General features: G+C 26.0%; 4 protein-coding genes across 4 annotated transcripts in view; all 4 read left to right on the plus strand.

Annotated features, from left to right (window-relative positions):
• The first annotated feature begins 554 nt into the window (after positions 1 to 554).
• Positions 555 to 2,568, plus strand: LOC112590954 (mitochondrial cardiolipin hydrolase-like). The gene is made up of 3 exons (XM_025334571.1): positions 555 to 802; positions 895 to 999; positions 1,913 to 2,568. Exons 2-3 carry the CDS (start codon positions 977 to 979, stop codon positions 2,550 to 2,552), a joined length of 663 nt encoding a protein of 220 aa, XP_025190356.1. The 5' UTR covers positions 555 to 802; positions 895 to 976; the 3' UTR covers positions 2,553 to 2,568.
• Positions 2,569 to 4,723: 2,155 nt separating this feature from the next.
• LOC112590957 (thioredoxin reductase-like selenoprotein T homolog CG3887) lies at positions 4,724 to 7,177 on the plus strand. The gene is made up of 4 exons (XM_025334575.1): positions 4,724 to 5,346; positions 6,599 to 6,728; positions 6,795 to 6,990; positions 7,052 to 7,177. Exons 1-4 carry the CDS (start codon positions 5,183 to 5,185, stop codon positions 7,156 to 7,158), a joined length of 597 nt encoding a protein of 198 aa, XP_025190360.1. The 5' UTR covers positions 4,724 to 5,182; the 3' UTR covers positions 7,159 to 7,177.
• A 2,285-nt stretch (positions 7,178 to 9,462) lies between these two features.
• Positions 9,463 to 16,777, plus strand: LOC112590952 (rab11 family-interacting protein 5). The gene is made up of 11 exons (XM_025334569.1): positions 9,463 to 9,639; positions 9,722 to 9,760; positions 13,094 to 13,205; positions 13,270 to 13,407; positions 13,696 to 13,859; positions 13,919 to 13,984; positions 14,070 to 14,215; positions 14,294 to 14,519; positions 14,578 to 14,787; positions 14,894 to 15,036; positions 16,416 to 16,777. Exons 1-11 carry the CDS (start codon positions 9,609 to 9,611, stop codon positions 16,575 to 16,577), a joined length of 1,437 nt encoding a protein of 478 aa, XP_025190354.1. The 5' UTR covers positions 9,463 to 9,608; the 3' UTR covers positions 16,578 to 16,777.
• An 8,887-nt stretch (positions 16,778 to 25,664) lies between these two features.
• Positions 25,665 to 27,391, plus strand: part of LOC112590958 (serine proteinase stubble-like) — an 11,452-nt gene continuing 9,725 nt past the window's right edge. The window contains exons 1-3 of the mRNA XM_025334576.1: positions 25,665 to 25,719; positions 25,794 to 25,958; positions 27,145 to 27,348. Of these exons, the coding sequence (XP_025190361.1) occupies positions 25,665 to 25,719; positions 25,794 to 25,958; positions 27,145 to 27,348 (424 nt within the window). The remainder of the gene's footprint in view (positions 25,720 to 25,793; positions 25,959 to 27,144; positions 27,349 to 27,391) is intronic.

The following is a 27,391-nucleotide window of genomic DNA, read 5'->3' on the forward strand; positions in this document are numbered from 1 at the left end:
GGGGCATCGTTTTGCTGGAACCACATTTCTTCAGTGTCCGTGTCATCCAGAAAAGGCCAAGGAAAATCGAAAATCATGTTTCAAATAACATTTCCATTCACTGTTTCTGCATTTCCATGTTCAGCTCAAAAAACTTCAACCCTCGCCTTCCAAAATCCATACTAAATGGTTACTCACTGTATTTATAATAACTTATAAGAAATACATTTTATTTATTGATCTAATAATGTTTTCCATTTTAATGATGTCTTTTCGAGTTGTGTTTTTAGATAAATCACACGGATAGGTTTAATACTGTAACGTAATGAATAAAAATATTATTGTTTTTTATATGATATAAAACGAACGAATTCGGAATTTTCAATTCTCAATTTAAATAAAATACAATTTTACAGATAGCAGTTAGTGGGCAGTGAATGTGATCTTACCAGTAACCATCAACAGATGATCCAACATTCTAGTGTGCTATCACTGCTATCATATTGTTTGTGATCCGTTTTTATTTTAAAGTGATATCAACTGTTATTTTAGTTTTTACGAGTTATCATAAAAATAATATTATTCTGTGGTTGCGGTAGAACCTTGTATAGACGGTAGTTACAAATCTGAAATCTTAATTCTTTGTTGTGTATTCGTTGCGCGGTTATCCATATAACCGTGAAATGTGAATCGTGAATCTCGTAGTGTTACTCTATCCTATGATTTAAGTCATTTGAAACGGTAGGTGTTCAAATTACTGGATTTGTGATTTATGTACTGCGTTCAGCGTTTTACTGTTTTCTGATGGTGTTGCTAAACCCAGGTATTAACAATGTCATTAATCGTTATTATTATTATTATTATGTATTAAATCCAAGAAAATAAACTAATATACATTTTTTTAAATTTTTGCAGATTTTGTCTATTTTTGACATTTGAAACCATATGACTTGTTTTAAACAATACCTTTTTTCGGCAGTTCTAAATTTCTCTAGATATGTTTAATCTGACGGGATACAGGTAAATTATGATTATAACACTATAACTAGATTGAAGTCCCACATTATATTTTACATGACATCAAATCAATTTATTTTCAAAAGAAATAATTAAAACATTTTTGTTATTTTCAATTATCATGCTTATACAGTGATATTAAAATGGTTTTAAATCTAATAACACATATTGTATTACATAATTGTTATATAATCATACCTAACTGTAACTGTGGTTGATATATTTACGAGTAAAAAAAAAATAAAATAGATATTCTGTTGATTTCAAACCATTTTAATGTTACCACATAAACATAACAATTTATGCAGACATATGATGTATGCTATGTCTATGCCATACACTTATAAAAACATTTATAAGTCTATCATCTATGACCAATTTATATGCAATATACAATATTTTATTAATCAAAATATCGTGATTTTTCTATAGACCTTATACTAAGGTATACTAGTATAAGATCTATGGATTCTTCTGAACTATATTATCTATTTGAGTCACAGATTTATATAACTCTGTATCAAATAACTGTATACGAGTAATTCCAAGTGGTTAGTTTCTATGCACGATGGTAGCATTATAAATGACAAAGGCATACCTAGTGTTGTGTCAAGGTGTACCAAGAGCAATCTAACCAACTAACCAAACCACTTAACTTTCATTTTGCTAAGATTTACACAGCAATTTTTTAGGTACAACTAATTGTCAGAAATAAAATTTTACAAAAATTGATTTATCTGTTAAAACTAAATAAAAATAGTAATCTTTCGAGGTTACCCCTATACTAAGAGACAGAGTATTTATAGAATAAATCTATGATTGAAAAATATCTATATTGAATAACAAGATATATTTTTTAAGATAATTATTTGTTTATTTACCGTTATGATATATATTTTTATGGTTCTGTTTTTAGATCTATGTCAAATACATTGATCAATTGGATATGTATATCATGTATTAGTTCTTCATTAACATTATTATGGTTACATTATAAAAGGAAAAGAAATAAAAGCTTTACCAAAGTACTGTTTTATGATCCTACTATCAAATCAACTGATTGCAATTGTTTTCGCTCATTTAATATCGACTGTTTATCTCCAAATTGTTCAAGCTTTAAAACCAAAGAAATCATTTTTTGCTTACAAAGAGCAAGAAAGTCAATGGATATTTGTGTATTTTCTATATCTAATAAACCCATTGCAAATGAGATTGTTAATGCCCATAAACGAGGAATATTGGTAAGGATTATAGTTTGTAATTGCATTTTAGTCATTTCAAATGAAATTAAAATGTTTATGAGAGCTGGAATTACATTAAAATATCAAGAAAACTATACAAATAGCTATATGCATCATAAATTTGCTATTATTGACTCTACGTGGTTAATTCATGGTTCCATGAATTGGACACATCAAGCTACTCATGACAATTGGGAAAGTATCATGATAACAGATCTACAAAGTTTAATAGTTCCATTTTCCATAGGTTTTGAAAAAACATGGCAAAAAACTATTTTGATTCCACCTAAAATACGTGATTTAACTAAAAATTAGATCTTAATAAAACATATTTTTATAACTAATGTATTAATTAAGTTATGTTTTATTTTTTTTTTTTTTTAATTTTGTATTCCTATTTAAAATGTTATACTATCAATTTTAAACAAAGCAGTTTTGACATATAAATATTTCAAGTCAAATTATACATTGTAGAAACTTTATATGAAATGTGTATCAAGTTTTAATAAAATAAATAAGACAAAAAATTATATTGATGTTTATTATATTATATTGTTTATAAATTATAAAGTATTATTGACTATTAGATCATACTGTAATAGTGTTTCATAGCGTTTGTTTGATATCATTTTAGTATTTATATATTTAACGTGTATTTTCATTTATTCATTTTGTATTAACACTAAGTCCATCTAAATGGATAATACTATTTTTGATTACTTAACAACATTTTTAATAATAATCCTTAGACCTGTAGGGTATTTATGTACTGAGTGAAATTGATTTCATCATTTGCTCTGTGTATTATAAGCCGTTAAAATTTGTTGTATTAACATTTTGTTTCAGTATTCGTTAAATTATACTCAATTTAACTATGTGTCATATACTCATAACTAATATTAACATAAAAATGTTTTCATGATCCCGTGTTAGGTATTTATCTGTCGTTGATACACCTATCAGATATAAATACAATTTAAATAATTATTAGCATTTACAGTGTAATATTAATGTTCTAAGCACTAATTTTTTTAAATTATTTAAAGAATATTTTTATAATATATATATATGTGTATATCAAATAATTAATATGGATACCTAATTAATTAAAAAAAAAATAATAGGTTGCTTATTAAACTAAATAAATTATATTAATACAATTACAATATTATAATACTAGATTATTATCCAAATTACTAATAATAATGATAGATAATATATTGGAACATAAAATGGACTTTAAATGATCATCACAAAAACTTAAAATATCTAAAAAATTATTAAATTGAGTACTTCAACTCATTTGAATATATTACTTAAATTAACAATGAGGGAAAGATGAAAAATTGGTGTTACCATTATATTTATGAAACCAAGTGAAAAAAATTATTTGGCAGAATAGAAATAAAATTGACAACATTAACATGGAAAATAGCTAAGTATATTTTTATTAATCCTTATAGCTCAGAAGATAAAATTGAAATGCCTAGAAAAAAATGTATATAAACAAACTAAAATATAAGATAAAATATTAACATTATTATGTATTAAATGTACTATCAGAATGCAATAGAATAAAAGTATAAAAATACAAATATAACAGAAAAATAAATTATTTAAAGTATTATACCTGATGAAATATTTTGGAAAATTAAATTTAAAGATGAAGGTATGGTAGATATAATTGCGCATTATCTACAAAATTCAAATATCTGAGATTTAAAGACGATAATGGTGAGTTAACTCCTAAACTCATTACTCAAGTCAAACAGTTTTAAATGTCATGATAATTTCATTAATTTAAGTTCACATTCATCACTCAATATGATTGTGAACTTATCTAGATAACTTAAGCTATTAAATAGTACATTTAATGTAGATTCATAGACTCGAATACGAGAAAATTCTTATGAATAAGTCTTTGATTTGCTCACACGTCAGACTCGTTCCATGATCTTTCTTTTGAAAAATCTAATCGAAATCTATAAGCGTGTTTATAAAACAATGACCAACACTTTGTCGGTGAAATGTAAATTGTAATAAACCAGTGACCGAGTCGACAAAATAAAAATCAGTACAACCATTTATGCATTCCATAGTCCAAATTCATAGATTAAAACAAACGGTAAGACGGCGTCGTAGGGTACTTAGATCTACAAGTGACAACATTTTGTTATGGTTACATATAAATCTTAACGACTAATGCTGTAGAAATCGAAGAAACAAGAATCTCAAGAGACACAGGATTTAATAAAATACTAACGTTATCAACGCGGCGTGCCAGGGTTATCGTTGATCTTGTAAACATAGCATAATATACAGTGTGATAAAACAGTTAACACCTTTGTGCACAGGTATAGGGTATCCGGTATCACGTATTATCTGATTTACGCATCGTAACGACGTGCTCTCATTGGACGCGACATCGGTGCGAGTGGGCGGTCAACCGTCTTTATCATTAAGTCTCTACCGACACGATAATGTCGTTCGGTAAGACTATTTATTATTATTATTATTACTATTGCATAATATTCGATATTTGTTATTAATTATTATTCAATAACACTGTTACGTGAGTTACGTCGTTTATGGTCTCCCCAGTAGTCTCGTCTGCTGTAATACTCCAGAGTCCAGACGCCGGCGCAACATTTTGCTCCGCTCCGCTGTAAAATCGCGTCGTGATTTATTCTCGTCACGTAACGTTGGCGGTGTACATCTCTTCTATTCTGGCGATCCCGTCGAACGATACAACACTAATTACAGTATAATTTTCTACAACGTTAACGGCGTATTGGCGATCAGACTTGCGAATAACCTCGAATTTACTGGCGCGCCCGCCCGTTCTTAATCTAATCTTTCACCTCGTGCGAGTGTCTGGAATACTCATCCGCGCCACTCGACCATCCATCCCGATTCTCGTTCGTCCCTCGTTCTCGGCGACTACCATGGCCGCTTTCAGTACCGTGTTCGCGGTCGCCATCTGCAGTTTCGCATTGTTCGGTTCGACTTTCGTATCGTCCGACAGCGGTAGCAGTTCGTCGAAGAATGGACACATTAGTAGTGGTAAAGGACCGATCGAAGGTCAACAGACGCTCAAGTTCCTGTACTGGTGAGTGTGCAAAACCAATTGCTGTTTATTTAAGCCAACTAATTTTTCCTTGGCCTTGAATTTTGTTTTTTGTTTTTTTTTTTAATTATAAATCTTATGCTGCTTATGCATTTTTTTCTTTCATTTTACCACCTATTAAATGTTAAAGTTAACTATTGTTGTGAGCACTGTGGGGTACACTCGCGCTTATAATGATTCAATGACGTAGCACGTTTATTAGTCGAGCCAAGCTCAAGACGTAAATAAGTTTAAAAGATATGAAATGTGTAAATACAAATTTTTTTTCCTTAGTTTTATATTGGCGTATACTTATTTTATATGTACACAACTTACCAATTTGTGGTATTTAATCACAAATTTTTATTCACTGAGTTACATACATCATCTATGTACATTTGCAAAGTTAGTATTTAGGTACTTACTATTATTTTCCAGATTTTTGTTCAATAAATTCTTAATAAAAAAAAAAAGTGACATCTGGTTTGTTGCTATACATAGTATACATTGATAAACTAATACAAAAGTATTTTATTCTTACATTATTATGTTAATATGTACCTACCAATGTACTGTTTACTTTATTGTTTTTAAAAAAATATTAATTTTTAATATATTGCAATTTTTCAAACTCTACCTTTCTAACTTTTATTTTTGAATATTAAATAATTTACTTTAGTAGGTCTTATCTTATGGTTCTTACATTAAATAGATTGTATATTGATAATTTTTAAGACGTTCAATTTAGGTTTTTTCTAAGTATGTATCACTGTACTCCTGTAGTGGAAGAGAAATATAAATAAGAGTGCTTTATACGTAAACTTAATCAAATCACAATTGTGAAACTTACTTGTAAATTATACATTATGTGCTCATTTGTATGCACTTTTTATCAATTCTACCGATAAATCCATTTGTATAAGACTTCTGAAAACTGGTTTAAATTCTTTATTAGGTCTATTTTTGACCTATCTGGCCACATTTTAAGATTTCTTAATTAAAATAATCTAAGTTTATAGGGATTAAGCAACAAAGTTTGGTAAGGTAGCCTTGATCTATTTCTATTAGACATATCAATAAACAGACATAAACAATTCATGTAAGTTTTCTAAAGTATAATCGCATGACTAGGTCCAACGATATGATTAATAAAGATTGGTACATTTTTATCGAAATAACTGACCATTTGTAACAATCCCTTTACTTTGATTCAATAGTTATTAAGTATTTTATTAATTTTATTCATATTTTTTAGTTATTCGTGTGGATATCAAAAAGCATTTGATCAATATTCAAGTATTCTTAGTGAAAAATACCCTAATCTTAACATTGAAGGAGCAAATTATGACCCTTCTATGGCACATTTACTAGCAGCAAAAATATTGGTATATAGATTTTTATAATAATAATATTGTGGAACAAAAATAATTTAAAAATATGATTTATTTTAGAGCTTAGCGAAAATGGTGATTATAATTGCCATAGGATCTGGAATCAACTTATTTGAATATATTGGAAAACAGCAACCAAACTGGTGGATCTGGTGTACATCAAACAAAATCTATGCTTGTCTTGTGGTATTTTTTGGTTCAAATATGTTTGAAGGAATGCTTATTTCAACTGGTGCATTTGAGTTGTATCTTAATGGTAAGCATGAAAAAATTTATCTAACAGGACTGTTATATACTATTGATTTATTCATTTACAGATATTCCTGTTTGGTCAAAATTAGAAACTGGAAGAATTCCTCAGCCTGCTGAATTATTACAAATTATTGATAACTATTTATTGTTTGAAAGCCCCTATCCTGTATAAGTATTTGAAAACATTTATTTACTTGAAAAATAATTTCTTTTTTAATCAAGTAATATTTTTTTTATAACTCAATGATATTTATCATATTATTTTATTAAATGCTTTAGTGATTATATCATTAGTAAAAAAAAAAAAAACATGATTCATATTTTCCTTTCGCTCTTAGTAAATTAGGGATGGAAAACCAAGTCTCAATACCTGTTTAAAAACACTAATAATATAATTTACTATTTTGGTTTCTATCAGTAAAAATAAAATATAAATAAATTATTCGTTCACATACATCTGTTTCAAATTTGTATATTATTAATTCATATAATATTAACATACATAAATGTAAATTTTTTTAAGTATATTTTAAATTATGCCCATATTATAAATAAAATCATAAATTTTAATTTCTTATACAAACTACACTTGTTCAGGCATTTTCAAAATTGATTATGTTGCCAAATTTCTCATTCATTAGAATTAACATTTTCTATAAAATACAAATTATGATTGGTATTCAGTTCACCATCCCTGTAGCTCTGTAGTGTAGTAGACCATTAACGGCTTTAATATACATTCCATTACATTATTTAAGTGAACAGTTTTATACTTTTTGAACTGATAAAATACATATTAACAAAATGTATCATGATATGTAAATGTTACATTTTTTCATTTTATTTTATTATTATAATAAAAAAATATGAACTCATGGTTATTATTGTATTACAAATTAGAGGTTATAAGTAACATTTTTAATTTGAGTTTTAATTCTAACTTCTATTTTTCAACCTTAAACCAACAATGCCTTGTTGTTAATTAAATATAATTTCATAATTGATTAATGATGACTTAACTGTTAAAATCCGAATTTTAAAGTAAAAATAATTTTATTTTTCTTTCAAAACATATTAAAATTGTGTTTTTAATAAATGAGTGTTAATAAATACTAAATTAAACTCATTTTTTTATACTTAATAATATTAAATCTACAAAAAAATAAATTATATTTAAATCAGCTTTTAAAAATTTTTCCTGGTTTGAATTAAGTTAACCAATATGAAACATAATTGAATTAAAAGTATAAAATATTTAACACAAATATAAGCAACTTGTTTATTTTAATAGAGTAAAATTCTGTCGGAAATGTTATTATCAATCTTATATTTAAAAGAAAAACTATTGACATCAAATCCAAAAACTTATATTTTGATAAGCTATTGAAATGTATTAACTATACCTTATAGTGTTAATTATTACTATATATTGTATAAGAAATTACTTATTAAAACAGTAAAAATATATTTTACATTTATTTGAACAAACCATGAAAAGATCGATAAATTAACACTACTGATTGACTTTTACCATTTGTTAATTTGTTTGCCATTTAGTAACAATCTTTGTTTTTGTTACATGTTGTAATTTATTTAATCTCAATATTCTTAAAATAAATTTTAAGATTTGTTTTTAGATTTCATGTGCAAATATTTGAATAAATATATAAACCAAAGAATTTCTTGTGTATTTTATTTAAAATAAAATTTAATAAACATTACAAAAATTAAAGATATGTTTACGATATGTCTATTAGTTGAGATACGCAGTGAAAACTATAAAGAATGCGTAAATGTAACAATTATATGGTTTCCTATACCAACATTAAATGGCAAAGTATACGGGAAGTACGATTTGTATTCATTATGTAAGTTGACTGTGCAAAAACTGTAATTTAAGCAAAGTTTAAAAAATATTGGTAATGGTTAACCAATTTAACCAACAGAGGTGTCTCAGCACGAGTTGGTACTAATAAATTAAAAAACGTTAAATTGTTATTTATCATTGATAAACGTCAAACGATATCTAACCAAAAGATCTGACCGTCAAAATGTTTCGATCATACCATGTTGTTGACATCGCGTAAAACACTCATATGCTATAATAAAATATGTGAAAAATGAACGATGACAGTTCGACTAATGCTTAAACATTATTAATTATTAGATGTACGTCTTGTTTAATTGTAATGTATCAATAATAATTAATAGGTCATTGAACAAATACATGAAATACATAACTAGTCAATATTTTCAGTCATTACTCATTGGTTTCACATTTCATAACATTTTAGTATTTTACAAGAATTTTGGGCACGACATAATATAATGTTTATAATGATAACATATTTTTACGTATAATTGATAAGGACGGCGGCAGTCGTACCATACGAATATAACGCGCTCGAACGATTTTTTTATCCGTCGTGGCGCAAGTCTTATCGCCATCATACGTTGTTTCTTATCAGACGCAACTTGCAGTTTTTCTCAACTCTCAGTACAGTAGCGTAGCGTACCACCTACGACAATTGTTTCGTCTTTGTACGTGCCGAGTCTTAGACCTTTTTTTTTTTTCGCTCGCCCCTCGTCCCTAGCTGCCGAACGAACTCATCCGCCAACGCTATGTGGAGTCCCACGCACGTACAGGTCACAGGTAAGCGCTGTCGCAGAACGAAAAAATGCCCATCGACTACAATAATGGTAATGAGATTAATGCCACCGTGTTTCGTTTACAGTTCAGAGGACCCGGGGTTTAAACTTCAAGAACAAAAACGGTAAGAAACTAATTATTTGTTGATGACTCATAAACACTTACGACCGTTTTAATCCATTCGTTTCTGAAATCCTCAATCTAAACAATTGCTTATTGTATCGGTGTATGGAGCATACCATCAGACAAAACAATTTCATTCTGATCGAATACACTCTCTCTCAATCATAGTGTCAAATAATAAGAGCGTGTTTTTTACTAGCAAAAATAATAAACCCACACACACATATATATATACACTGATTTATATTAGTTTTTTCCTATGTTTTCCTTCGCTCTAAACGCTTAGTGAGTCATAATGATATGGTTCACTTAGTAATTATTAGTTAAGTATTCTCAGAAACACTATCAGACCACTTAGTATTTATTTCTTTTTGGGTACATGTGAGGTCAGTGATTAGGTCACATAGAAATTGGTAGCAGCTATTAAGTTTCATTACGAAGATAATGGTTTATCATTTTAATTCAATTTTAAGTAGGTTAAGTAATTAAAATAGTTTTAGAAGCAGTATTAACAATTTTGTGTTTAACAAGCTTAAACAATCATAAAAATATTAGAAAACTGAAATGATATTTTATTTTCAATTAAAATTTTAGTTGATAAATTTAAAAATTGGATTTGATGAATACAAACTCTTTATTATCTTGATTTAATTTTTTACACAACACTAATATATCAATTTCATTTATAACAAATAGATACATATTCTATTTCAGTAATTTCAGGTGTTTCTCAAGGTTATTATAACATTACTTAACTCTTATTAACCTGTCGTTGGTGACGTTATTTTTATAACACTGTTAGTGATGTGTTAACGAAATGCTCACCTATTAAAATACACACATGAGCTTACAAATTTATATATTCCGGTATTTATAATTATCAATATTGAACTGCTAAAGCATAATAATAAAACAATATAATGAGATAATAATAAAATAATATAATAATATAATAATAAAATAACTAGATAATATGGTAATGCGATCAGTGACGTGCGAGCACAACGACAACGATAACATATTATACGTTATTATTACATGTACGGCAACATTGGACTTCAATAACTTTGTTAGTTTATTTATAACATTTAATGTTTTTCCGTATTTATTTTCGTGAATAACTCAATGAAGCATTTATATAATATTGTCAAAATTGAATGAATTATAAACCAATGGTTCTAAAAATACTAAATGTGTGAGCAAAATACTCATAGCGTCACCAACGATGGGTTAAATGATAGGTAATATTTTTCTATGAATCATAATATATGTGTTCTATTATTTACTGATTATGTAAAGATTTATTTTGAATGTATTAAAATTTTAAGGATTTCAAACTTCTACAAAATTATATTCCGTAATGTTCCTCATTCAAATATAAGATATTATATTATCTTCATAAAAAAATAAAAGTGTAGTATTTCTTTAAATTATAGTTTTAACATTTATAATTTATATTGATCCTATCATTTTAAGGGTCTAGGAAAAATCTTTTATTTAATTTCCATTTTTTTTTTCAATGAATAAAAAAGCACTATCTTTATTTGTTACAAATCAGATAAAACATAATACTTCCAGTTATAAAAAATCATTTATATTAAAAAAAATTTTTATATCAATTATTTGTTCCCAAATAGAATTTTCTCAGATTATATAAAAAAAACCTACAATATACCATACTATACCTAAATTGAAAAACTTGAAAATAAAATTCTTTGTTTTATTTGTTTCATAATAAATTTTAACATGTTAACCACCATATGACTACTGGTGGTCATCTGTAATTCTCAAATTTTATACATTTGTGACCGTTGACATTTATAATTCATCATTGCTACCATGCCACATGACCGCTGGCGACCATAAATTGATTTAGTTTTATATTATTAACTTTTCTATGGCGCTACAATAATTCACCAAAATAAAGATGAGTAGGTCCCACTAAAGATCAAATAGCAGGAATTATTAAAAAATTTTTGATATAGGTACCTATAATATATTTTTTTTTCTCAATTTTTTTAAATATTTAATGTATACAATTTTGGAAAACATTGAATAATATTTTTGACGTGTAACAATTACTTATTGAATAACCACTGGCGATTAACGTGTTAATAGATTATCTCACAAGTTATGTTGATATATTAACATTTAAATTCTTTTAAAGAAAAATATAATAGTTATATAAAACTCTTATGCATAAAATACTTAATAATGTTTTCAATGACACATTTCTACTTGGTCAAAAATCTAAGAAATTAACATAATACCAAAAATAAAAACCTATTTTAAATACTATAGTTTTTTTTAAATGTATAGGTTTTGGCAATCATGCTTTCTGGTAAATATTCTCTTATATCTCTTGGTAGTATATTGATACAATTTATGTATCTAAAATATTTTTCCTTGATATATATTATTTTATTTAGTTGCTTAACATTAATTGTATTATATTTTCTTAGTTTATTTTATGTACCTTTATAAACAATTAATTGGATTCTAACATAAATTTTGTTTATATATTTTTAATATCATTTTGTATTCAATTTTTTTACTAAAGAAAAAAAACATTTAAATTATGTATTGAAATTATTGTCTAATATAGGTATTTCAAACTGAGAGTATCAAGTGGGCTAAGTATATAATGATTAGCTTACAATGCGGGTTTCACATAAAAATTTAATTAAAAAAAAGTAAATATATTTTATTCAAAATTTTCAATTTTATTCTTAATGTTTACGAACACAGAAGATAGGTACAACTAAATTAAAAAAGGTTAACTTATCAGAAGATGAGACAGTATAATAATGTATACCAAAATAAACCATTCTCTAAGAATCCAATATAGTTATGACTTGGCATTAATATTTTATTATTATTTTGTTTTTGTCCATTAATATTAGTAGCCAAGGGCCTCAAAAAAAATTAACTGAGAGTCACATGCAGCCTATGGGTCACGCGTTTGACATGCCTGGTCTAATATAACAAAAATTAAATAATTAGATATTTAATTTTGACCATTAGAATATTAGGCATTAGTTACTGATTACTTAATTTTAACAAAATATTAGTTAATTATCTTATATGTATATATTTGAGTAAGTGAGTGTGTTTATATACTTATGTAAATAAATAGTCTTTAATAAAAATGAATCAACAATTTCCAATAATAAAATTGTTAAATACTAATTTACATGTATTATTTTAATTTTCTACACGTTTATTACATATTATGAGTATATTAATCTTAGTTTATAAGTATACTTAGCATATAATAATATACATTATACACAACTAATTATTAAATCTAATCTTGAATGGTATTTTACTTTAGCCAAAAATGATTTATTTGTCACCATCGGTTTGGGGAAAGAAAAGTATCAAACATCGCCAAAAGAAAAAGCAATAGATACCGATTTAACAGAATGGCATGAAGTTTGTGAATTGTAAGTTATTTAAAAAGTACACAACTAATGTAATGTAAAAACTTATCTCAAATGATTTTTACAGACAAATTCCTAAACAAGGAAATACCGCTGAATTAGTATTAAGCGTACTACATCGTAATTTTTTGGGATTAGACCAATTTTTGGGTCAAACTACTATACCTTTGGCAGATATTGATGTTTACGAACGTCCAAAAAGCAAGTATGTTTACACTTTAATCAAAATAATTAACAAAGTTGTGTATAGTAAAGATTTTATTTAGAGTATTTAAAATCTAGAACAATACAATTTGTGTATTATTAATAGATAACTGTAGCTAGAGTTGATACGTCAAATTTTACCTAAAATTAAAGACAATTTCCTCTTTTATTAAATAAAAAAAAAACTTGGACCTATAATGTAACTTATTTTGGTTTATAATAATTAATAATTGATAAGTAATAATCAGAAAATCATTAAATTTCAATCTCTGTTTTGTTTTAAATTTAGATGGTATCCTCTAAAAAGCAAAAATGGCCAAGAAAACAAAGAACGTGGTGAATTGCAGGTCAAAATAGCATTCACAGTTAAATCTGGAAGTTTACGGGATCTTAGCAAGAAAGAAAAACACAGATTATCTGTAGGGCAATTATCCCACACAGCTTCTAATATTAGTAAGTGTATATCAGTATCAATAAATAAAATCTTATAAACTATTTTGTGTATTTTTTAGGTGGTAGTTTGATGAGCATTAGTAGCGTTGATAAAAAATCTTTTAAGAAACTTGCTAAAACAATAAGTAATTATTTGTTTAAATTTAATTATTGTTGAATTAATATGTTTTTATCAAACGTGATCAATATCAAATATATTTTAAATTTCAGCGGGCAAAATTAAAAGAGAAAAAAAAATTCAAGAAATATCATCCTCCAGTATTAATTTAAGTGTAGAAAATCCAAACAAAGTAAATTCTTCACAAGCAGGATATGATGCCGATCCAGGTGTTATCAGCGATGATGATGATTTTGCAGTAATTATAACAATTAAAAAGTCTATCTGTAACTTATAGATTGTTTATTAACATACCTATGATTTCCTATCTTTTCAGCTTGAAGATTTATCACACAAAGGGTCAGTTTGTTCTTTAGAGACATCTGGTCAATCCGATCGCAGAGGAATGAATAGTTCACCCATTAGCGGGTTAACATTGCATATGCATGGATCAGTTGAAAGTGTTAGTAATTCAGATACCATGAACAAATCTCCAGTGATGAGTCATTCGCCAGTTTCTCAAACACAAGATGAATGGCAAAGAAAACTATACAAAAATAAGGGTATACAATTAATTAAAAATTTAAATTGAGAACATGTTGTTAAAATATTATTTTTCAGATAATAACACATTAAAACTTTCTGACACTCTCAAGTCAAAATTGAAAGACAATGTAGACCTTCCAATCAATCATGATAAAACTAGAGATAAAAGTCCAACACCATCACTCAAAAATAGTCCTAAAGTTCAAAAGAAGCACCCTATTTCTCCACTTGATGACCGCTCTTTGAACAATAAGGAATCCAACCATGAAAATGAGACATTACCAAGTAATAAAATCAGTATAAAAATTATATTTAAGATAAAAGTTACTTAAATATATATTCCCTAATTTGTATAGTAATTGTATCACATCTTTTTCGTAACACTTTATAGAAAGCAAGTCGGCATTGTCCTCGTGGAACAAAGCATATGAACGCATCATCATTGGCAAGGAAAAAGATTCCAGTCACCATCAAAATTCACACTCAAAACACTCACCAGATGTGCTTCAAAAGTTTGAAGGCAAATCCAGAGACGTATGTATATTATAATAATAATTTTAATAAAAAAAACTCTAAATGTATAGATACACTAATCATTAGGTGATTTTATTCAATTATATACACACTTATGATGTGCATGTAAATACGTCTTCTTATCAGTGGATAAATGAATAATTATTAGAGTGTGGGTTGACTGTGACCGAGCTAGAGGGAAGATCTTAAGTGTGATTTGATTCAGACCCATTCCCCTCCACAAGTTCAAAGAGATTGATGTAACCGCTTTTCTCTATTTATTATTGTATATAATTGATATTCAAATGATTTCCCATTATGCATTCTACCATAATTTTATGCACTACCTAACTATATATTGTGCAAGTGTAGTAAGTTGTCTTCAAATATTTTATATTCTACTATAGCTCAGATATTTGTATCATTATAATTATCATATTATTAATTATTTTAGATTATAATATCATACTAATATTTTTAATTGTTAATTTCATGTAAAATCACTGAATTTTATTATTTGTAATGAAGACACTAGATCAATATGAGGCAAACATCTTTGAATTGTTTCATATTTCTAATATTTTATATAGTGTGTGCTGTGTATGTTTCGTATACAATATGGATTTGTGTGCCCCAAAAATGTTGTACGAGATGAAGTGTGCTAAATTGTTAAAAAAGTTGAAAACCACTGCATTAAACTGTAGACTACTTGTTAAATGCTCATATTTACTTATATACAGATATATTTAAATCTGATTTTTTAATAATTTTAGAATGAACCTATTACAAAAATGATAGGAAGTAATATGTTTTATGATTTGATATATCGTTATATAGGTTTTATTAATTCAATTAAAAAAAAAAAATTCAAAGTGCTAATATACTTAATTACTGACTCTCAAAAGCTAAAAAACGTGTTTTATTGTTTTCCTAGGTGAATAGTAGTATAAACTATTTTCCACGTAAAAATGTTAAAACACCATATCAATGATTTTAAATATTCATACAAAAAGGTTTAAAAATTATTATTTTATATCTTATAAAAATGGCAGAAGAACTTAACCCCCTTCCCAGTTAATACAATTTTTTATCAACCCTAAGCAATCACTGAAATACTGACTGATGGATTTACATCACAGCCCTATATAGGTTCATAAATTCTATTTATGGCTGTGTTTCATTTTGTTTTTTGTCCGATAACATTTTTATAATAGTTTATTAGGCAACCCTACTATCTTAAATAATGGTCATGCGTGAAGTGAAACAGAAAGAGAAAATAAATAGTGCTATGAAATCCTCTTGAAAAGAACTTAGAAGTTCCAACCAAAGAGCTAATACTTGTTTATGTCCATAAATGTCTTCAAACAAAGTTTTCTAATAAAATTTAAATATGTTTTTAGGACTTGATCGAAATGGTGATTCAGTTGCAATCCAGTTTGCGCGATGAGAACAAACAGAGAATCGAACTAGAAGAATACTTGGATAAGCTACTGTTGCGCGTCATGGAAACTTCACCTAAAATCTTGCAAACGCCTTACATTTGCTACAAGCACAGAGCATAGTTTTATTATTTTATCAAACAGTAGTGACCGGACCGAAAATGTATTATTTTTTTTTTATTATTGTATTAAAAAATTGTTATAATGAGATGATTGTTAGGCTTGCTAATCAGTTGGTGGTACGCCCGATTATATTATTTAATAATGACAAGCCTACATAATATATTTTTCAACTATTACAAATAGTATTATTGTTAACATTTCTTGTTGAATTGACACATATATATTTTTATATTTAAACCCTTAATAATATTTTTTTAACTGTATTTTATTTTTGAGATTTACAGTATCAAAAGTCAAAATGATGTAGCCATATAAATGTTAATTTCAGTTACAATGTTATTTTTATTAGACAAATAACATAGATGTGTAAAAGCAGTTGTATGGTTTATTTATTTATTTTTTTTTTTTAATTTGTTATCTCACAGTTAATTTATTTAAAACAGTTTTTAATCCTTTATAATATTGTAATAATTTATTATTACATCATTTTATGCCATTTTAATAGAAAACATAAATAAAACACAGAGTAACAAAGTTTTAAATTATTTTTGACGTGAACTTGTTAAGTCGATTTGTTTAGATGGCATATTATATATATATATATATATTTTTAATGATTGAAACCGAATTTGCTGCCTTTTGTGTAAAACAATTTTTTTATTACTATTATTTAAGTGTAACCTAATGTTGTGATTTTTATATGTGCTATTTTTTGTAAAAGAATTACCTAACTGTCCTTTGTAACTAACAATAATTTTATAATTTTATAACATTACTCGTTGAATGCACAATGCACATATTGTCATCCGTACATGGCTGTTTTACTATACATGAAATAATGTAATAATTTTAGTTTTGTTATTAATTATGTTATCCGTTTCTAATAATACTAACATTATGTATCGTATCAAGGTGTTATAATGACATTTTAAATTATAGGATTTAGTTAAGTATTTTTAATTATTATGTTAATAAGCAAAAAGCAAAGTATATATAATTTTAACCTAGATCTTAGAACAGAAAAAACTAGATTGCCAGTAATGTTTAATTTAAATATTTGAGTTAACTCATAAATATTTGTTTTTTAGATTTTTTTATCTTTGGTAAAAACATTTTTTTTTTTTTTTTGTCCAATTCCTTTTAGAAACTAAATGCTGGATTAAAACTTGTGATAAAAATGAATTATATCTAAGAGATATTTTAAATTATTGTTAAAAATATTCTTTATTCATTAGGTTGAAATTATCAAAATATAATCATATCACTTATAGTCTATTCGGAATGAGATTGTACCTCGGCAACGACCAGTTTTCATTCGCGACGGTCAGATGCCACCACAAAAGCTCGTAAGGCTAGCGCTGTGGAACAAAGCCACGCCCATGCGCTAAAATCTGCCGCCGAGGTACGATCTCATTCCGAATAGACTATAGTGCTGATTATATGATACTGTATTTTATAAGTTATTGTTATTTTATATTTAGGTAAAAAAGTTATGATATATATTATGAAACTGTTAGAAATGAGTTTATTTTTTTACATAGATTTATATTGTATTTATTTATTTATTTATTTATTTATTTATCAATTAATATAATGGATGTTTGAAATGACCAAAACAATTCTTTAATATAACATTTGCGGTACCTTTTAATCATTAATGATTTTTGTAATATAACTTAAGTTATATTCGGTAATAATATACATTATATGATAGATCAGTATATTTTCACTTTGAGTTGTCAATGATAAAGTGTGTTTCTCGTGACTGCACTATAATATTGTTCTAATTGTGTTTTCTATGATTTGTAAGCACTTACTAAATAAATGAAGTAAATTAATCATAAAAATATTTTCTTTTCAATAAGAAACAATATTTTATTTATTTATTTAAATAGATGTTAAATGGATATTACAGTGAATAAGCGCTTTTTAACTGTATAGATTTGTATTCTAAATACCTTTTTAAGATTTGATTTTACGTTAAATATATAGTCATACTTATACCATATTACCATACTTAGTAAAAAAATATAAGAAATAAATTAAATTATTACTTTTAAAACGAATAAGTTTTCCATCAGTTATTATTTGTTCATTATTTTTGTACAATATCATTTCTAATTACTTTATTAGTTAAATATTTACTAAAAATTTAATAAATATTACTATTTGTTAATGTTTTACTTTGAAATATTATTAATGGTAACTAATGAACCAAAATGTTAGACATTAAAATTTACATTTCCATAAAATATTTATTTTTTTCTTTTGCTTCTATATTATCAATGATGTTTTTCAAACTTGATAATGCAAAAAAATGACATCTTTTACAATTGTCTAATGAAAGCCATATTTTAGAGTTTAAATTTATATAAAATTACAGTTCTAAAACAAATAATAATGATATAAATTATTTTGTTAGGTAACATTATTAGCAGTAACTAACATTTTTATTTATATATATTATGAATTTGACTATAATATTACTTATTTTCATAATTTAACATAGATTAATTTTAAGCTACCTTTATAACCATTTACACGATATGATCTGAACTCATTTTACGATAGAGTAGTATTGATTCAAAAGTTAGTAACAATATTGTCATATGGTATGAATTCGTAAAATTATAATAATATTTTAATAAAATAGTAGGTAAAATGGATGCAATATTTTTGATAAAAATTAAATTAAACTACTGTAATGTTAATAGTGAAATAAATAAATTATTAATAGGAATATCAATTAATATCAAATATATCATAAAATATCCTTGGTTATACCTATATACTATAGGTTGACAGACGTGTCCACTCCTAATTGTATTTTGTAAATTATTATAATATATATTTATCATGCATTCGTTATTGTGATCAATTTGAAACCTACCTACTGTACTACGAGCAGTATTCACTAATTCGTATTTTAGGTAATACATTAATTTTTTTATTTACATTTTTTCTAGGTACTCGATTCAAAATGTTTAAATTGTGACCCTATTTCATGATACAATATATTGTATATTATGACCTAAATATTTTTTATTCATACCAATATAATTTATATCAAAAATATTTTTGCAAAGTTGATATTTTCCTTCCTAATTTTCAGATTTTGAATTGGCAATATAATATATATTGTATTTATATAATATTGCTTACTAAAATAATGGTATATGCTTAAAAAATTAGATTTGTTGTTTATGATTCAAAAATTAAAAATTGGTGATCAATATAAGACTTGCAAGTTAATGCATTTGCATGTTTTTCTTTTTAGACTATTAAATCTATTGCTAAGTAAGCTTGAAATTAATTTCACGACACAACGAAAAAATTATAGAGTATATTTTTGCATAATATTTAGTGATTTTATAGTTATAAGAACATATTTTTTAATTTTACCATATTTAATGATTAATGTTATGTTTATAATGGCATTTGAAAATTTGACAATTAAAAAAATAAATATTTAATAATGTATATTTATTTTGAAAGTTTTCACTTGGTGCATACCAAGATACTATTGTATCATGTTTTTCAATTTCTTAGTTGACAAACCATTTACCGTTCTTATTAATAAATATTTTGTACAAATTATAAAATATTTGTATTTATGAAAATTGTGAGTACAAAAAAAAATATAAGAGCATATTTGTACTACTATAAGTGCTTAAGTGCGTGCATATTTAGTACTTTTTAAGTGCATTAAGTTCCGAGTCCTGGTGATAAAGTATCTGTTGTACATATTTTGTATGATAAAAAAAGACATATTAACAGGTACCTACTCTGCTGTACAGCAGCTGTTGAATGAGTCTCTGAATTTGTTGTGTTGAATTTGAATTCAATGATCTTTGAGTACGAAAAACGATTCTGAACGGAGACGGTCTGTCTGCCGCTTATATCATAAAACAATTATTTTCATGTTGTTTTTTGACGTTACTATTAAAATAATTTATTTTACAAGTAGTAATACAATAGAGTGGATTAATTTTTAACTAAAACATTGCACTTCAAAATATCATTGCGATTTGTGCTTATAAAATAAAATGATATTCGTAAAAGTTTTAAGCCTGAATATAATGTTTTTAAACTAGGTAGTAGGTACTAATTTCTTATCCAGATTTAGTAGATACTAGATACCTACTAAAAATATGTATATATAGTTTATTACCACGAATTGTAAAATCTGCCATTACAGTTGACTAGGTATCGACTATCGGTAAATCGAACTTTGATAACAGTGATAATACTTTATACAACTAATAGATCTATTTCACTTTTAGTTCTTTGCTATAAATTTGGATACTTTTGGAGAATGGACTGATGACGATATCATCTCTGAAATCTTCGACATATTGGACTATGATAACGAAGAAGAAGTCGAAGACCCACAAATAGAACCCTGCACTATATCAAGTAAAGAAGCAACACTTGCATAGAAACATTACGTACATAATATATTGAAGAATATTTATTTAAATCAGTCGATTGTTTATAAAATAGAATTGAGCAGAATATATGAAATAAACAATAACAATTAACTTTAGACCAATTCTTCAAAAATAGTAACGTAAGTAGGAATATTCGTAATATTCATAAATTTAAATTTGAATTTTTTTGTAAGCTACATACTATATTTTAAAAATATAAATGAATACTTTTTTAAGATTTTAATAACTCAACATTTTTAGTAAGTCGATTTTTTTTTTTTTTTGTACCCCTTGAACTTTAAGTTAACGAGATTCGACTGTACTTATAAAAATAAATTATCCCTATGTATTTTTAATATAGGTAGGTACTTATATGTTTATAAAAGTCATAATAAGAAAAATATTCGTGGGATATTGACGATATTGCATAACATTTTCTAGCAATTGTAACAGTAAAAATTGTTTACTAAGATTTATAAAAATGAAAATCTTCAAATATGTCTATACCTACGTAAATAAGAGTAGAAGTATTTTGAAAATTTCAAAAATGAAAAAATGATTTTATAAATATCTGATGAAACTTTCATATAACTACGATTATTTAGTGTTTAATTCAAACAAAAAATCAAAAATCGTTTGAGGAAAAATAAGTTATTTTACAGGTGATTAATAAATATACACTGCAATGTTATCAAAATTTCAACTTTAAAAACTTATTGGTAAAAAATGTATGTTATCTTCTGATAAATTTTTTTTTATTAATAGTAAAAAAACTTACGAAGAATGTAGTATTAAACTCTTAAATTTTAGATTTAAAAAAAAGTTTTTGAATCATTAATTAGAAAATAATTTTAAAATTTTCGATTTTTTAAGAATTTAGTTAAAATTCTAATTTTAAATTTTCATAAAAAACCCACGTAACATCGAAGTTTTAGATTTGTTAATTAGTAAATAAACAACTTATAAGGAATATTTAATAAAGTGTCCAAGCATTTTGACACATTTTTTTTTTTATTAATAGTTATAAAATTAAATTTAAAAAAAAAAATGGAAAATTTAAAATATCACTTTATTATATTATTCAACTTTTTTTTCTAACTTTGCCAAAAAATTTACGAAAATCGTTAACTTAGAAGTTGCAGTGGTATTATCGAATTTTGATTTTTTCTTACGTATTATAACGAGTAAGCACAAACATCTGTGCAATTAAAATTTGCACTATCAAACGAAAATCACCTAAATGAGTGTCTTGTAAAATCACGATAACCATGATTCTTAACTTGTTAAAATACATTTAAAAGTTTTAAAATATATAAAATAATAAAATTCACTTGTTAACTAAAAAATTAGTAATTAAAAAACTAGTAAAAATAGTCGAAGAATTTAAAAGTTGAATGTCCAGTTTACCTACATTTAGCACTATACTATCATACTATTAAAGAAATACTATTTAGTATTTACCTATATAAGTACTCATCAGACATCAGGGTAACGAAAAAACAATTATTTATTATTTTATATCGTGTTATATATCCAAAATAAAATGTTATTGAGTGCTTGTTATGGAAATGTTGATGGATTTTAATATAATTCGATATAGCTAGTGATGTGTACCTAATATGATAAACATCTGTATTTATTTTAAATTCAAATCAGAGAGAAGGATGTATTTATCATATAAAATATGTTTATTTGCTTGATTATGTACACATGATAATTAAGCTTAGATTTTCAAATTTGAGGGTGATATTTGGTAGAATATTGAATCTATTTTGTACTTTAGCATTATTTTTTTATTTAAAAGAAATGGTAAGTTTAAATTAGGATAAAATCACATGTATTGTAAACTTAAATAAAGATATTCATTATTTCATTATTTTGTTATAGTTCAAAAATATTTTTCGTAGAGACATAAAACTTTTAAGTTTATTATTATAATATACTACCAAACGTTCTAACCATAGTGTGCTTAAAGTTAAAATTTGTAAGAAATACGCCAAAAATCAAAACGTGTAAATTATATTGTAGTTAAAAATTCATAATTTTTTTAATTAAACAGCTCTAGAAAATGTTAAACAGATTTATCTCATACGTTATTTATGCTTAATTAATATAAAAAGTTTAAAGTTTAAAGTGATGTCATATATATTTTTTATGTGTTATAGAAATTCAAACTTAAACTATATTGGATACTCTTCTAACTAAAAAAAAAAATATATATCCTCATATAATGTTTGTTATTTATAATTTTTCATAAACTACTATTTATAAATCTTTACAATTTTTCACTACTATGTATATTGTTAGTTGTTAATTATTATACACAAAGAAATGTTCAAAAATTTTGATTAGTTTCGAGTTATTTATACTATACTAACTTATTTACATTGTACTACAACACTTTAATAATAACATAAGTGTATACAATTTCCGTATTAGGTATTAATATGATTGTATAGCAAAATAAATAATTCATAAGTGTAATTAGACGTTAAAGTTTAGATGACTCCAACCCTAAAATTTTTCAATTAAGTAAACAAAGTAGACGGCTTTGCCTCTAATACCCCCATAATAATAAATTAATGATTAATATTATAAAAATTAAAATCTTGTCTTTTATCTATTTTAATAGCGAAAAATACATTTGAGTTTTATGCTTGTTTATTATATTTTAAGCGCAGAGTTGAATTTTAATTCTAGTTACATTATTGATATTTTTATTGAATTTTACAAAAATAAAATATAATACATAATTATGTCCTAATAGCAATTATTTCCCGTGTTATTGGATTACCAACTAATTGACTGACATATTATAGTTATTTTAGTTTTATATGTTTACAGAAATGACGTTTGTGTCTTTCTATACATTAAATTAAATTTCGGTTGGAGACCATATTTTTGAGTACAACTCACCTTTGCTAGGGACTGGTGATTTAATATAGTAATAATTACTAACAGGCCGACAAACAATCACCCATATAAATACGTTGAAAAAATTCTCAGATCAACGTACTAAACTAGACAAAGAGGAAGTCGAATATCTATAAGATTATAAGATTTATAACTAACAAGTTAGCCGATCGTCCAATCTTAACAGTCTATGCAATGTGTAATTTTTATTGTTGTATCCTGCAGGTACAGAGTTATTTTCCAGTCGAACAAGCTGTAGGACATTTTTAATTAAAAGGAACATTGCGGGTTCTCACAAACGTAGAGAGATGTAGCTGGATAGTCTAACGACTCTAACGCATCATAAATCGACTGTATCCCTCGATTTTTCCATCATTCACTACTAGAAGAACGCCTTTCTATGCCATATACACATTATATTACATTGATAATTTTTTATTCTTTGGATTATCGGCCATTTGAAATCACTATACATCTTTGATCGTCGCTCTTGACTTACTCAAATACGCGTACTCCTTAGCGTGCTAAATAACGGATGCGGACATTATGATTTAATTATAAAACTACTTAAAATGTTAATTTAATGTTCACTGTTGAGTCTCTAAATCAAGAATAGTCTGCCCAAAGGCGTATTTACGATTTTGGCGGCCTAGGTGCAAAAATATATTGGCCTCCTTTTTTACCCCTAAAAAAAAAGGTCATCAGATAAAAAAAGCTTCTTAAATTTCTAGCGCAGCGCCCCTTTAAGAGACTTACAATTGGCGCCCGTGACGATTGCCCCCTTCGCCCTTTTCCAAAAAAATACGCCTCTGGCCAGCTCACAACTTGTAATGGATAGTTCTATTACCCCAAAAATGTATAACTCTTTTACAAAATATGTTTATTGTTTATGTTTCGGATCCAAATCTAATGAAGGAGTAAGTAATTTTATTTGCAGCCCGCGTGATTATAATGCATTTCTAAAGTAGCCCGCAAGATCATTTAGGTTGGCCACTCCTGTTCTAGATGATGATATTGGGTCGCTAGTGATCACGGATCTAACACGAGAGACAGCTGACGCACTAACCGCCTGCAAGTCGTTCTGTTTCGTTCGGTAAAAATCGAATGATTTTAATAATCGAAAAAAAAAATCGATAATCAAATTATTATTAGTAGTCAAAAAAAATAATTGAATAATCAAATGATCAATGAATAATACACGCGAATGATTCTTTCGAATTAACATTTAATATTGCTTGATATACATAATTATTATAACGTTTACATAAATGATCGAATTATAAACTATTAGTATAAAACTTTGAAATATTTTTTCAATGATAGTATGTTAGTATACAATAGTCAAAACTATTTATCCAGCTTCCGAGTATTGACTAATATTAGTAATAATTATACATCTTTTATGATGTTAAATAAATGAAAATTTCTAATTTAGTACTTATCGACCTGAATCTAAGTGTAAACTTACAAATATTACAAACCTGAAAAAATATATTTATAATATAATCTTTTATTATTTAATATTTATTCGAGTTGATTCACCGATGATTGCGATTAATCGAACAATTTTCAAATAATCGAATGATTCCGATTATTCCATTCGATTATTCCTATCTTTAGGGACGATAGAACATTGAGTAGTTGCAGAGCAGCGCTGTTCACGTATGCATCGTTTATTTCTTTGTTATCGATGACTTATTTATTAAAATATTTTTTGTCATAAATCCAAGTTAAAAAAATTAAAATGTCTTCAACTGCTACTATGGTATATGTTCTGCTGATACTTTCTATACTGAGCAGTAGGTTTTTCATTTACAATGTGATCGTCACTTAAAACTTTTTTAATATCAATATTGTATCATATATGTTTTAGTTATTTCTGATGTTTATGGAATCATTTTAACCCACACTCAACTTTCCGAAACTTCTACCGCATCGTCGAATGAAAATATCACTAAAGATGTTTACTCTTGGACAAAAATGGATAATGTCAAAGACGAAAATAATTCTAGCCTCAATATATCAAACTACGAAGAAGGTAAAAAAAATCTGACACAATTTTATTATTTAAATATTAGCTAATATTCGTTAGACTGTTGATCATCTTCAGATATATACGTATTAGCACTTGATTTTGATTATACTACCATATAATAAAATTTATTTATTGCTTATTTAATAATATTTTTGTTTACATAACATAGTTAAAAAAGCATTTTTAATCTTCTTATCATCATTTGAGAGTTTGAAAGTATTTATCTTAAGTACCTTCATGGTGGACGATATAGTTAAGAATTATACCATTTGTCCAGCAATTATGTATAGTTCTTAGTTGATAATTAATTATTTAAAAAAATATTCTATCCATTAGATCCATTATTATAAAACGATGTATCTGTAATAAACACTGCAGTCAAGTGGGTGAGGTTGTAAATATACAACTGCAACACCCCCTGTTAAGCCTTTGCTATACTATTACTCTGTTTACCCATTACTTGCGTTTATTCGTATAAAAGATTTAAAAACTATGATTAATGAATCGAATTAAGCTTGATATAGTAGTATTTTGTGTGTTTTAGCTCCATATTTTTGTCTTTTCGTCGATAATTACTTTTTAATGGTTAGGTATTCAAATGGTATAGATAACTTAAAAAACGATTTCAATTTATATAAAAAATAAGATCTCTGTGAGGATATTTTTCTTATAATACTTGTCGGCCGTTGAACATTTGACTCTGTACCTACGTTCGTGTATAGTTAATTAAATTATTTTATAGCGATGATTAATAAACCAAATTAAGGCTGATATAGGAATAATAATAATTTTGTATTTATATTATGTAATAGCTCGTTTACATTTTTCTCGCAAAAACCACAACATGTTTTACAGGAAATATGTATCAATCGAAAAATCAAAATTTACAACATTAACATTCTGGGGAAATCGTACAGTCAATTTTTCACTCGCACAAAAAATATTCATCAAAACTAAACTTATGATTTGTTTAAGCCATTTTTTTCTCACTCTGCCAAATTGTATTCTATTTTAACTTAAATAATGATTTCAGTCTATATAAAAAAGATAAAAAATCATCTATACCTACGTACTAAATGTTGTTCGTTTAAAAAAAATGCTAGTTGAACAGTATATATCGCTTCATGTTTTAATAATACAACAGTCGACCATAGATAAATGAATAAATATTATGGTATTTCTTTTTTAGTGACGCACAGTTCACCAGACTTAAATAATTTGACATTTACTCCTTGGTATAATACGTTTGCGGTTGAAAATAACGTATCAAATACCACTGACGCGCCATTAGAGGAAAAAAGCACTTTTATAAATTCTTCGACGATAATATTAACCACAACCGATTCTCCTAATATCGAAAACGGTTCTCATAATATGTCCAATACAGAAGAAGGTAAATCTTATATACTTACTAAATACTATTCATTAAAAAAAAA

Source organism: Melanaphis sacchari, unplaced genomic scaffold, assembly GCF_002803265.2.
Source record: "Melanaphis sacchari strain LSU unplaced genomic scaffold, SCAv2.0 Contig123_pilon_pilon, whole genome shotgun sequence".
In the NCBI taxonomy this organism is placed as follows: Eukaryota; Metazoa; Arthropoda; class Insecta; order Hemiptera; family Aphididae; genus Melanaphis; species Melanaphis sacchari.

What these genes read in the sequence shown, in the direction of transcription:
- LOC112590957 (XM_025334575.1), top strand. Translation starts at nt 5,183, where the DNA reads ATGGCCGCTTTCAGTACCGTGTTCGCGGTCGCCATCTGCAGTTTCGCA. An exon ending in TACTAGCAGCAAAAATATTG is followed by an intron (nt 6,729 to 6,794) that starts GTATATAGATTT and finishes GATTTATTTTAG; the next exon opens with AGCTTAGCGAAAATGGTGAT. An exon ending in ATTTGAGTTGTATCTTAATG is followed by an intron (nt 6,991 to 7,051) that starts GTAAGCATGAAA and finishes ATTCATTTACAG; the next exon opens with ATATTCCTGTTTGGTCAAAA.
- LOC112590954 (XM_025334571.1), top strand. Translation starts at nt 977, where the DNA reads ATGTTTAATCTGACGGGATACAG. An exon ending in TTTAATCTGACGGGATACAG is followed by an intron (nt 1,000 to 1,912) that starts GTAAATTATGAT and finishes TTCTGTTTTTAG; the next exon opens with ATCTATGTCAAATACATTGA.
- LOC112590952 (XM_025334569.1), top strand. Translation starts at nt 9,609, where the DNA reads ATGTGGAGTCCCACGCACGTACAGGTCACAG. An exon ending in TGGCATGAAGTTTGTGAATT is followed by an intron (nt 13,206 to 13,269) that starts GTAAGTTATTTA and finishes TGATTTTTACAG; the next exon opens with ACAAATTCCTAAACAAGGAA. An exon ending in CCACACAGCTTCTAATATTA is followed by an intron (nt 13,860 to 13,918) that starts GTAAGTGTATAT and finishes TGTATTTTTTAG; the next exon opens with GTGGTAGTTTGATGAGCATT.